This window comes from Nanorana parkeri, unplaced genomic scaffold (genome assembly GCF_000935625.1).
Source record: "Nanorana parkeri isolate BGI_ZX_2015 unplaced genomic scaffold, ASM93562v1 scaffold1071, whole genome shotgun sequence".
Taxonomy (NCBI): Eukaryota; Metazoa; Chordata; class Amphibia; order Anura; family Dicroglossidae; genus Nanorana; species Nanorana parkeri.
Genome location: NW_017307339.1, coordinates 84,338 through 97,366, shown reverse-complemented (window position 1 = coordinate 97,366; position 13,029 = coordinate 84,338). Strand labels below are relative to the sequence as shown.

The 13,029-nt window shown below is 40.5% G+C and overlaps 1 protein-coding gene across 1 annotated transcript in view; it reads left to right on the top strand.

The window, feature by feature from the left end:
* MCPH1 (microcephalin 1) overlaps window positions 1–11,024 on the top strand; it is a 238,927-nt gene extending 227,903 nt beyond the window's left edge. The window contains exon 14 of the mRNA XM_018567597.1: window positions 10,951–11,024. Within this exon, the coding sequence (XP_018423099.1) occupies window positions 10,951–11,024 (74 nt within the window). The remainder of the gene's footprint in view (window positions 1–10,950) is intronic.
* The last annotated feature ends 2,005 nt before the right edge of the window (window positions 11,025–13,029 follow it).

The following is a 13,029-nucleotide window of genomic DNA, read 5'->3' as shown; positions in this document are numbered from 1 at the left end:
CGATGTTGGTGTGTGGGGCGCACAGCGGGATCGTGCACCCAATGTATGGTAGTAAGGAGAGGAGGAGAGGATGAGCCACAGGGGCTGAGTACTATGTATGTCTCCCTGACAAATCCACGATCAGGTGGATCGTGACAGGGAGTCAGTGCAGTATTAGGTAGGATGTCGGCACTCAGTCGGCACTGTGCGGCTGCTGGTGGCAGAGGAGCCGCTCAGTGTGTTAGTGAGGCTCCCTCAACCTTCCTGCCTTCACCATTCTCATCCACATCACCCTTTCGGGCCGCCTGTCCCCCTGACAGAACCTTCGATTCTTCCCTGCTGTCTGACGGCACCAAGACTGCACGCACTCTTTTGCAGTGGCTGGCTCACTAACGCAGCATATCCTCCGCCTGTTCTCTTAGAGCTGCATACCATCCTTAGCTTATCTACTCTACAAATCTTCACACCACCTATTTCTGAGAGCGCTGTATAAAGTTTTGTTTTAAAGAATAAAAGGAGTTTATTGAAAACAACTAAAAGCATGAATGGCAAAAAACAATGGAGAAAGTCTAGGACATCGTCAGTGCCAAGCCAGAGGTCAGATGCCAAAGTGGGTAGTTAGCCGAACCAGGCCAGGGAAGAGCAGGATGAACGTAAACAATAGTCTGAGTCAGAAACCAGGAGATCAGTCAGAGCCAGGTTCATACACGGAGAAGAGGAACAACTGCAGAGCACTTGGTAGATCTGAACACACACTAGGGCAGAGTCTGAATAGACAAACTGAAGGTTAAATAGTGAAGTGGTGTTTGCATCATCACTCTGAGACAGGAATGTGTCAGTAGTTTGCTAGTAGCTGCAGAATGATGGTGTTTATGGGTTTGATCATAAGCTGGTGCCAAAGTGGAACAAACAGTGTCAGAGACACTGCAAACAAGCCATGCTGTAAGCAACTGGACAAAGAAGGGTAAGAAACCCTGACAGGATGCAGGGGTCTGACACCGCCCTTTCTGAATCAGAGTTATAGATCTGCAATTAGAAAAGCTAACTCTCCCTGCTGATTGGAGAGAGCCTTGCCTCTGAATCAGCAGGGGCATGTCGGACCATTGTAAAGAGGTCACTGCTTTCCCACAGAGACCAAAGATTTATCAATCTGCATCATGCTGGCAGGGGGTGGCTTTTCTACTTAGGCTGTGGCTGATTTTTAAAGAAAACAAACTGTAAAACATTGAACATCTTTTGATTTTATGTACCTGGAATTTATGCAGCTAATGTACACTGAGAGTTCAATTGGACTTTAAGTAAGTGTTCTTAAAAGCTTTCATTTTCAGTTGACGCTTTACAGCTAACTTGTGTTAACAACACCTCTTGACATCTAAGCTATCGCTTTCTCCCACAATTATCTGCCATAACAAGTGATCCTGCTGTATTCCAAATGGGCTGTATGTTGATAAATATCACTAATGTAAATCTGTGGACAACTGTCTCTGTTTAGACTTATAACAATCCCATACATCTTATTATAGTAACAGATATTCTAAACAGTACATAGACAGTCCTACTGAAGGATTTGCATCAATATTCCCTATAAAAAAATCTTTATTCCCCTTGCATTGGAAGAGTTTAGGTTATTCAAGATCCTGTACACCAGTGATGGAAAGAGGGGCCTTGAGGTGAATAATTGGTTTCAGTCAATGGCTAAAGTTTTGTGGAAACTCTACTGGTCCATTGAAATGGACCATGTTTATGGACAAGTTTATACAAGTAACCCTCAATTTACATCAGGATTAGGTTCCAGAAGGAATGAATGTAAATTGAAACCCTGTATATAATGTGAGTCAATAGAAAGTAAGGGAGTTAGGTTCCAGGCCTCTCTCAAAAATGACATAAGGGACATAATACACTTTGAAATGAATGTTATGAATGTCCCAAGGGTACCCCTGTGCCCCTAGCGTGGCTCTATGTGCCTTTATATCTAAAAATGAACTTCTGTGTGCCTCAGTTTAACCCTGAGCTCCTTCATATCTCTCCAAGTTTAACCCTGTGTTCCTCCATATCCAAGTGTACCTCAGAAGTAGTGAACAGAATGAGAAATGACATGTGAACAACAAAAAAAGAGAAAAAAGGGTCTCAGGGCCCCCCTCCAAAACCATACCAGACCCTTTAGGTCTGGTAGGAATGTTAGAAGGAACCCCCAAATAAAAAAAAATTGGAGCATGCTGATGGGGACAAGGGTTTTTTTCCTCACAACCCTGGCCCGGTGGTTGTGGGGGTCTGCGGGCAGGGGGGGCTTATTTGCATCTGGGTACCCCCTTCCATAAAGGGGGCACCCAGATGCCACCCCTTGTGAATGAGTAAGGGGTAGTTGTACCCCTACTCATTCACTAAAGGGTTAAATAAAAAAAATAGACAGACCAGACTTTTGAAATGCCTTTGATTGTACAAAAAAAAACAGTTTTTGACCAATTCTTAATTTAAAAAAATAAATCCATAGATATAACCCAGGAGCAATCATGTCGTCCATTGATGTAGGTCCATGTCAATCAAGATGAATGACGCCCGCCAACTCGTCGAAATAAAAAAAGACCCACCAAAAGCTCGCCGCAGAATAAGAAATTTGACAGCTCCTTTTTTGGGAAATGTGTCCTTTCTCTAAAGACATATCTTAAGTTCAGAGCATTATTACGAAGAGTTCACAAGCCATGGCAACTGCTATGGGCAATATGCTGTAACACATCATTGCTGCTTGACATCAGTCATGAATCATAAATATCAAAGTGAATTTAGGTAGGGGAGTGGAGTTGAACATTCTCTTAGCACAGTGGTTCCCAACATTTTTCAAGTTGTTCAAGTTCACAACATGATAAAACGTGTTTCAAATATTTGTGAAACATAGAGTCATATTTTATTAACAAAAACTAAACATGTTCACAGCATTCAGCAAGTATGATTACATTTGCATAGTTCTGCTGCTTATTTACTTCACATGAAGAAGTATGACTAGTTTGTTAGTGGGACACTTGTGACTGGTGAGGAGCATAGTTTTTTTCCAGTCTGAATGCCACAGTCATGTTTTAGAATTTGATTAGCATTCTGTCGATGCTATGACAATGTATAACATCTACACTCTTCCTATGTGTGAACTGGTAATTCACCCTTTCTTTTTGTCCTGAAGGCCATTGTTACCAGCACTGAAAATAAGAGATGATCCAAAATTTTGATTGGTCATTGAACAGGAATAGAGCCGGTATCTTCCAAGTGGGGCGTTCTTGTCCCTGTTGCAACTAAGAGCGGATTTCCCTTACTTTGGAGAGATCTTCTCTAACTTCCTGTCATGTGGTGAGTGATGGAAAATCTCCCCAAAGGGACACTGCAAAAAAAAAAAAAACTTGATGGGTTTCTAAATGATACGTTTTTAATAAAAAGTAAAGATTTACAAGGTTCAGGCTGAATAAAGGAAACAGATGACACATATGGCTTCCACGATGCTCCACCACATTGAGAATATTACAGAAACACATATCAAGCAAAAAATAATGCCGTTTTACATATTTCTCATGAAACAAAGCAGTTACATTAGTGCCTAAGATCCTAGTAATGCACTTTAGTTGAGGGGGGTTTAGTGGCCAAGGCCCAGGGCAACATATATACGAGCAGATAAGAATAAAGAACAGTTGAAAAGAGGGAATATGAGCTGAGATGAAGAGAGTATAGTGATAATTAGGTAGGGGAAAGGGTGAGAGTGTAGAAGGGAAATAGGGCTGCAACCTTGATGACCCTTCCTCCCCACCAACACTCCACTGTGCCTGTAGTGAGGAGAGATATTACTGTACCTGAAGTTGCCTTGAGTGCAGGTAGCTAATCCAGGTGCTCCAAACAGCTATGAATATATGGTGGGTGTCCAATAAGTTATTCCATCCTTGTTAGTTGCTTAGGTTCCACAGTTTACTCAACAAGGTATGGTGAGGTCAATGACCTCTAGTATCTAGGGATAAGGACTAGCTGCCAATAGAAAAAAACCTTAGGATACCTTTGCGTACCACCACTAGGGATGTGGCTGCTGGTATGAGCCACATAAGAAAGCACTCTCTGGAGACCAAGATAGAAATGAGAGCAGAACGTTGGGCAAATCAAATTGTAAACCTTGCAGTGGTGCTCGTTTTGTCTAGGGAGCTAAAAAAAAAAGCTATACTTACCTGAGCTATGCTCCTGGTTTGCTCATAGACTGATCCCTTCAGCCTCACTCCCCTTCTGCTGTTTAAGGTCCTTTGACGTTCTATACAGTGCAGAGAACAAGAGGATGCCGAGACACATACCATCGCTGGAGGGAGGTGTGTAGGAGCCAGCCGGGATCGCGGTTCTGAGGAGTTTAACTTTTTTTTTAAACTCCCTAAACAAAACGAGCACTTAACCCTTGCAGTGCGGGAGTAGCCACACTGCAAGGGTTAAGATTTGATTTGCCCGAAGTTCTGCTTTAACCCGCTGATAGATCTGAGAGATTAACGGGGTTTAACCATTTCCTACTCTATCCAAACTTTGGAAAAAATAAAACTAAGTCCATCCTGGACTTAATTGTTTGTGTCCCTAGGCCTTTTTCTCCCTAAATCCCCTTGAGTCCTAGAATGTTTTTGTTTGTTTCAGCAATGCCTTGGTTCCGCATGGTATATCTCTTAGGTTTTGTAGTTTACCGTAATGTATTTATGCATCATTTTTTCAGGGCAGATTGGGCTTTAAGTTGGTAGCAAAGTGTGATACATGTATTTTTTTGTGGGTTTTATTGATATTATAAATATTAACAGATGCATCTGTGCATCTGTTTTATTGTTACTATAGTTAGGTTAAAGCTTCCAAATAAGGTTCAGGAATGAGGTACAGACATGGAGAAAGCAAAGATATAGCAGTCAAATAGGGTGACTGTGAACAACTTCTTTCCCTTAGAACATGTCACAGTGTTCCTTACAAATGGATGGGAATTAGTCAAGTGAAGCAGAGCAGTAATGAGAATCTGGCACAAGTACACACTGATAGACTGAAATGGCCAGAGAATCACCGATACTAGAGAAGTGATGATTTCAAAGAATGAGAGGCATTTGAAGGCCATCTGCCACATGAAATGCAGCAATCAAGCTGGGGTGTTGACCTTGGTTATAGAGGTCATTACTAGTAGTGAGAACAGTTCATGTAGATCTTGTACTTAAAATGAGGTAGCATGAGAAAGCTACAGTTGACTTTAGGAAATAAGTCTGTTAAGTAGAGCTCCTGTAGAGTATTGGCAAAGACCAGTAAGCCTTTTGAAATATTCAGCAGGTGGTGGCATTATTTTAGCTACCGGAGCCCTGAACGGGCTGGCAGCAACCAGAAGTAAAAACAATTATGTTACTTTTAGTGTCTTTAAAACACATACATTTTCCAAGGAAACATGTCTTGAGAGAAATGTAAGGGCTGCTGTTGCTGATCTCTATTTCTAAAAATTCTAGTTGCTGATATATTCTCTAAGCCCCAAGAAACAATGCTAATCAATATTTCTAGTTATACAAGTTTCCTGCGTGTTCTCAGTCTATGATTCAAAGTACAGTAAACTCCACATTAGCCGGCATCCACGTGGAATGGTAGATTCTGGTTGCCTGAGGGTTACTATTAGAAATAGGTTTAACTAATGCCATCTCCCATACTATGCCATATCATAACATAAACTCTGTATTGACCTCATATTAATATTGAAAAGCAGTAATCAAAAGCAAATTAAGGCAATTAGACACATGCTTGTTTCCAGGATAATGCATGCTGCAGATCATTTAAACAGTGAGTACACAGAATTTTTTTTCTGGTTAGATGAGAGTTCTGGTATGTTGGATACTGGAGAATTGAGAGTTTACTGTATTAAAGCCAGAGACAATCAGGCAACCTGCAGTTTCAAAAGATAGACCCTGTGTTTCTCTTATGACAGGTGCCCTTTATTGTGAATATAGTGCATGTTTGGAGCAAATATTTTGGTTTCCAATAGAAGACTATTCTCAATCAATCATATGAACCCTTCTATTTATTGATGGGGCTTTAATACTTTCATTTACCACTGCCAGTAAGACATAGTGGAACATATCTCTATAAAGGCCACCTTATGCTTGGAAAAAAAAAATGGGGGGATTCTATGCTTTTCAATATAGATCGAAGCTTGACAATAATGGTAATGAAAAATACTTTGGTAGCTTGAGGAATTTTGTATATTTTAAATAGTCCCGTTCTGAAATTAAATGTCTACCCTCTAGTTCAGGTATGTGACATGTGACAACAATGTCTCTTTTTTTCTTTGACTGTTCTAACAGAGTTTGTGTTTTATTTACCATGTATTCAGTGCCTTTGGGCACACCATGCCCATACATTCTCATTCTTGCCCCTGTTTCAGAACATCAAATGTCTTTTATCAATTATAGGTGTCAAGGGTTCACGAAACAGGGGAGATATTTCAGACCTGAAAATATCCCAGCCAGGTAGCAAACCCGACATAGCAAATGCTTCTCAACAACACTTCATGAGCTCAATACACAATTATGAAAAAAAATCATCCACATCAATTGCTTCTCTGGGTCATTTATAGGCTGAAATGGCCAGATTATATTAAAAACAAATACATGAAATTACAAAGTAAATTACCCACATCCTTTCCTAATAGAACATTTGCTGGTAAACCTTCCATCTTCCTCCACCCAGCACAATTTCTCATGTTCATAGTTCAAGTGTACTTTCAACACCTCTGTGTCCCTTCAGGAAGTTCAGTTATAATTCCTGGGTCTCTCTGAATGGCCTGGGTCCAACATCTCTACGGGGGGGCCGCAATGCTAAGAAAGGCTCCACTGTCCTGGAAAGCTGCCACCATTCTCCCATCAATCCTTACATGTTCCACCTGAGGTTTTCTTGGTTTGGCATGGCCAGGTACAAGAGGGCGAACTCCATGCTGGATTGGGTCCAGAATAATGTCCAAGTGGTGAGGTAGGAAGCTCTTCACGTTCCATTTATTATCCACCCAAAAACCGCTGCCAGCTTGGCTTTTTTCTAATTGATGAGTGGATGGGCAGGGCCCTCCTTACCATCTTGTCTTGAATTGTATTGTGATTGTAATGTCTTTCTTATATTGTAAAGCGCTGCGCAAACTGTTGAGCTGGGCTTTGTTGCACTTCCTGAACCTTCTGACGAGTTCTAGAGCAGACCTTCGTAATCTGCGGGTCGCGACCCCATGTGGGGTTGCGCAAGTGAATAGGGGGGGTCGCGATCCGAATCCCCGGCCATCAGAGGGGTTCAGCAAGTGTGAGGGGCCCAGACGGCCGGGAAGGTCCGGGCTCCAAGCATCTATGGAAGGAGGAGAGCATTATTTTAGTGCACCACAATACAATTTTTGGAAAAAAATGGAAAGTGGTAAATTTCTTTGGACTGCTGGACGAATCCTTACGTGGCATGCTCAAAACTAATATCTCCTGAAACACGCTATTACTCTTTGAATGAATGTGCCTCCTGAATGCTAACAACACTTCTCCCGTAGTGGGTGCTTGAGGATTTTTAATTCACGGGAGTATGTTCTTTAAGTAAACCAAAGGAAAAGGAGGAGAACACTGTCACATAACCTTGGGTCATGTGAAAGATTTTCCTCCTTCCATCCCTTTTTACTTTTCTGATTTATGGGGCTTCACAGGCAAATCACATGAAAAGCAATGTTATGTAGTTAGGCCATACGTCTGCTTCATAAATACGCCCCTAGGAATTCTTCACCTGTCCTCTTTTTAATAATATAAAGTCTTCTTCAATTACTCACAAGTCAATTATCAGTTGAAGATGTTTGACTTCAAACCTTTGACACAATATAGTGGTAGCTCACTGTGGTACACTTATGACTACAGCTGCAGCTATATTCTGAGAGTAGATGTTAAATAGTACATGCTTTAAAATAGATTTGCCATAATAGAATTTTTATGCATAACTAAACTAAACATTGGTTTGGCATATTAAGAGTAGTTACCTCTGTTACTGTTATTACTTGCCATATTTATTGACAACAAGGTTGTTGTGCTTATTACTATGCATTCCTTTTGAGGTACAATGGCATTACTATTGCTTGCCATATTAATGATAATTATTTGAATAAGATTGCATTATATTCATTAATCTACATCAGTTTAGGGCACGTGTGAGAGTGTTTCCTCTGTACTGTTTTACCTGCCAACGGATTTGTGATTTTGGTTAGCCGCTCCTATCATTTACACAGCTTCCCCATTCAGCTTTATTGTCTGCTGGGTCACCTCCCTCTTAATTGGAAAGAGACAATGATGCAGATTTATTGTCCAAGGAACAAAGCATATATGTGACATAGGAAGCTGCATTGTCAAACCAGGTAGAAAGTGTGTTACTTGCCTGGAATTACAGTGTGCAAATCACAGGACAGACATACAGAATTACAAATAATTTGGTGGATAAAGCAGTAAAATATATATCAAGACAGCCTTCAGTTTTTGCTTTAAGCCCTCATTCGCACTAGAAAAGGCCGTCACGTACAACTCCGTGCTGCGTGCACAGGCGTATCGGGCAGCTCCCGGGAAGGACAGGTGCTGCGTGTGATTAGTACGCAGCCCCTGTCCTTCTCTATGGGAGTGTGCGGCCGTACGCCCCCCTACACTCACCCGCCCTGCACGTCTGTGCGAGTGAGCGCACTCGTATGCTGACAGGATGGATCTTGTCTGCGTCCGAGCCGGGACATCCGCACCCGTACAGATCTGCACTTGAAGTGAGCGTAGCGCGGCGTACGGCCGCGTAGTCCCATGGAGAAGGACAGGGGCTGCGTACTAATCACACGCAGCACCTGTCCTTCCCGGGAGCTGCCCGATACGGCCATGCACGCAGCACGGAGCTGTATGTGCCAGCATTTTCTAGTGCGAATGAGGGCTAAATATTGTACATGGACATAGCCACTACTGTGGGGCTTTATAAATACATTGATCTTTGTTATCACGGACATAATTATTGTTTCATTGTCTTTATTTTCCTCCTTGAGATAGTGCTGAGGTTTGTGAATCTATATCAGTAATCCCAGTACACTTATGCAGATGTACAAAATGAAATGTACCAAACATAAGCGAAATATATCGATTCTTGTGTCATGAGATAGAGATCTTAGAAAATCAAGTGAGAAAGAAGAGGACACAGACGATAAAATTCCATTGTCTTGAGGAATGTTCCCCATTACATTTTTGTGGAGATCATTATGCTAATGTGAAGTGGCTATATTGCACAGCAGACAGAAAATCTACATTTTTCTACATATCACCCTTTATTTTGCCGAGCGTACATAAAACAAGCTATAGATATTCCGAAGTTTACTCTGATGGATAGTAAGAGGATGATTTTTGTTGGTTTGCTTATTAACTTCATTTCTGGAATATTGTGTCTCACCGTCCACAAGCACAGATAATTTGCCTACATATTTGAATCAAGTTGTATTTGGAGTTCTATAGTATGCACTGTGGTGTATGTTTTATCTTGCCTATGGTAATCTGGATAAGGAGAATAATATCTACAGAGAGCCGTAAGGTGGAGGAGTGGGATAACGGCAACAAGTGGTTCTGTATTTGGGTAGAATCCCGCTCAGCTCCACAGGGGATCAGCGTTTCCCTAAGGTCTTCTTGGGAGGTGAACGGGTCCCTGGAGGGTGTGAGCATGGTGGATGCACTTCATCGGTGGATTTTGCAGTTTAGAATTTGATGTCACAGCTTTGTACATGGATTTATGCTGGATTTATATGTGAACTCTGGTCACTATTATCACATTTGAACATTTATTTATACATATTTGTACTAGGATTATTTGATTTGTAGATCACTTTTCACTATATTGTTGCATGTCACGTTTTGTTTTGTTCTGGCAAGTGCATTGAGAACGGCACCTACAGACATACTTATTTTATCTTAGTGTATGTAACATTCCAAACCAACCAAACTTTTTTTTTAGTAATTGACAGCAGTCACAACGGTGACCGATTCTTTTTTAGCCATTATACATTTCTCTATTTCACCTGATTAGATCAACTTAAATGTCTCTACAACATGCACTACAGCACACTTTATGTCCAGTTTCCACACATACTATGTAGCTTACCAGTATGTCTTTGGTCTGGTAAAGTAAAAGACCACTGTGGGGGGAATTTATCAAATCTGGAGCAGTTGTCCGTGGCAACCAATCAGCTTCTCTCTTCAGTTTGCTCAGTTACATGGTTACATAGTATTTGAGGATGAATAAAGACATATGTCCATCGAGTCCAACCTATTGTGTGTATGTGTATGGTCCTGCTGATGTGTGTGTATGTATGGGTTCCTTTTGTGTTCTCATTCTTAAGGGTACTTGTACCCCTGTATATTACGGTCCCTGAGGAAATCGTCCAGTCGCCTCTTGAATGATCCCACACTCTCAGCCAAAATCACAGCATGTGGCAGCCAGTTCCAGACCCTGACCGATCTAACTGAGAAGAACCGCCTTCGCCCCTTGTGCTGACATTTTTTTCTCCACCAATTTTAGGTGGTGGCCTCTCATCCTTGTCATGGAGTTAATTGTAAAACGTTTACTGCTAATGTTGTTATGCCCGGTGAACATTTTAAGCGTTGAACATGAAAGAGAGAAGCTGACTGGTTGCCGTGGGCAACTGCTCCAGATTTTGTATGCTCCCATTTTGAAAAATTCCCCTCTACGTCTTTACATATTCCTTGATATGAGTGAGCAGCATTGATTTATTGGTCTGGCCAAGAGGGATCCAGAGTTCACGCTGTGGAAATGTAACCATGAAGTATTTTTGGATCATAGCAATGTTGTCTAAAAGAGAGATTCTCATAGCTTTTATTTGTTTCATTCGGTAAGATCTGGTATATACGAGTATATCAAAGTTCTTTCATGTAAATATTTCTATTACACAAATTAGCACGTTGTATTTTTGTTTCCTAGATTCTATAACACAACACAAGCTGTTTCCTCCAGAAAACTACATGTTGCAGAGTGAGATTTCCAGTGTGCTATAACCATCATCTAGGCCGGGGCTCTCAAGGATTGAGATTGGAACACAACTGTGACTACATGAAAATGCTGCTTGGATAATTGTTGCCCATCCAATTAAATGTTTTTATACTGTAATTGTATGTTTTCTTCGTTCTGACCGCAGATTTAGAACTTTTCAAATGGATGTAAATTGTTTGAATATTTTCTACTAATAAAATACATAAACAGGGGAGATTGTTTCCATATTTTATGACAAATTGTTATGTTAATGTGTCCATTGGGTATGGAGCTATTCATCTGATACAAAAGTAAAGTCAAGGATTGAGCTGCACATGAGTTTATAATGTCTTTATAAACTGTGTGTAGTAACTAGAGAAGAACAAACCAGGATTTTCTGTAGATTACCCCAATTAGTAGAGATATCCCAGAACACTTAGCCGTCTATGCTGAAAAAGATTAAGACATTTTCATTTTCTGTTTATTGCTATGCTAGTTTATTAATGCTTTCATGTTCTCATGCCTCCAATAAATCAGACGGGCTAACCCACATATAAAAGCATTGCAGGAGCTCCCTTGGTCATTTTATAGAGTGCAATGGTGCACATTTCCTCTCAGGTTTCTTCAGTACTTTCATTGGACACAGTTATAGTACCTTGGGTGCTGCTGTCCTCTCATTACAATTCATCAAGTCATCATAATTTACATTTCTTATGGTCAATGGTTCTTACTTCTTAATCAGTGTGGAATGAGTTGTTGCTTCACATGAACAGCAGGAACTAAAGTAGTTGATAAATCACAAATTTGTTGGTCCTGTGTATGGTACAATAATCAATCCTTTGTGGTTAGGTATTTCATTTTTGAAGACTTCCTCAATCAGTATGACTGAATGCTGCTTAGCTACGAACACTGACTGTTATTCTGTGTGGGTATTTCAACTTTTGGATAAGTGATATGTATGCGTGTGTATGTATATACAATATATATATTTATATATATGTGTATGTGTATATATATATATATACACACACACACAACTATTTTTTATTATATCCCAATGTTGCATGTGTTTCCCCAAGAGTTCGATTGCAAAAGTAAGGCATTTTGCTTTACATCTTGCAAGTTTCAAGCAGTGATCAAAAAATATATATTCTTAGTGGAATTATTATGTAGTGACAAGCTATCACACATGCTATCTTCCAAACATGCAGCCAGTTAAAAAAAAAAAAGTAATATATCAGCTCCTTAATATTTTCATCAGGTCAACTTCCTTAATGTGTTAGACATAACACATTCAGAGGTATCATTATGTTTGTTTGAACATGGTAACAACTGCAAGACAAGACACAGAGAGCGCCTCCATCGCATAAACACTTTTTAATAAACGAATTTTAAAAATGGTATAAAGGTACTCACAAAGGACGAATAAAAACAGGCATAAAAGGGTCAGAACGAAAGGTGCATATCCACCGGCTATTTGTCTTCCCTGGTAGTGAAGTGGTTTACGTATTTCAGAGGTCACGCTTCCTTCCTCGGAGCCAATTGGGAGTGTGGAACACAGTGCTGAGGTTGTTCTGAACCTGGTGAGAGCGCCCCTTTATCGCCCTGCACTCCTGAACATCATTGATTAATACTCTCTTGAACCAAAATCTGTTGATGCGGTGTTTGATTCTGTCTATGGTAGCAACTACTTATTCTCAGAAGCCTAGTCACTGCCATATCTCCCCATTCAGAAACTGCTTGATAGTAAAATATTTTCTGAATGAATGGGAAGCCTCTGTGCTTTCCATTCATTTAGAATAGAGGCTGCAGAAAAATAGATTGAGGACTTTGTGTCCTCAATTTCTTTTTCTATTTTAAAAGGGAAATATCAAGGGACTTTTTAGACCCCTAATATGTTTTTTCGTTGGTAGATCTTAATGAGCTCGTCATTTGAAAAGTAGATCTCCAGACGAAAAATAGTGGGCGCCCCTGTCTTAGAGCATGAAATGTTTTACCAAAGGCTTGATCAGTCCCCAAGATACCACAAAA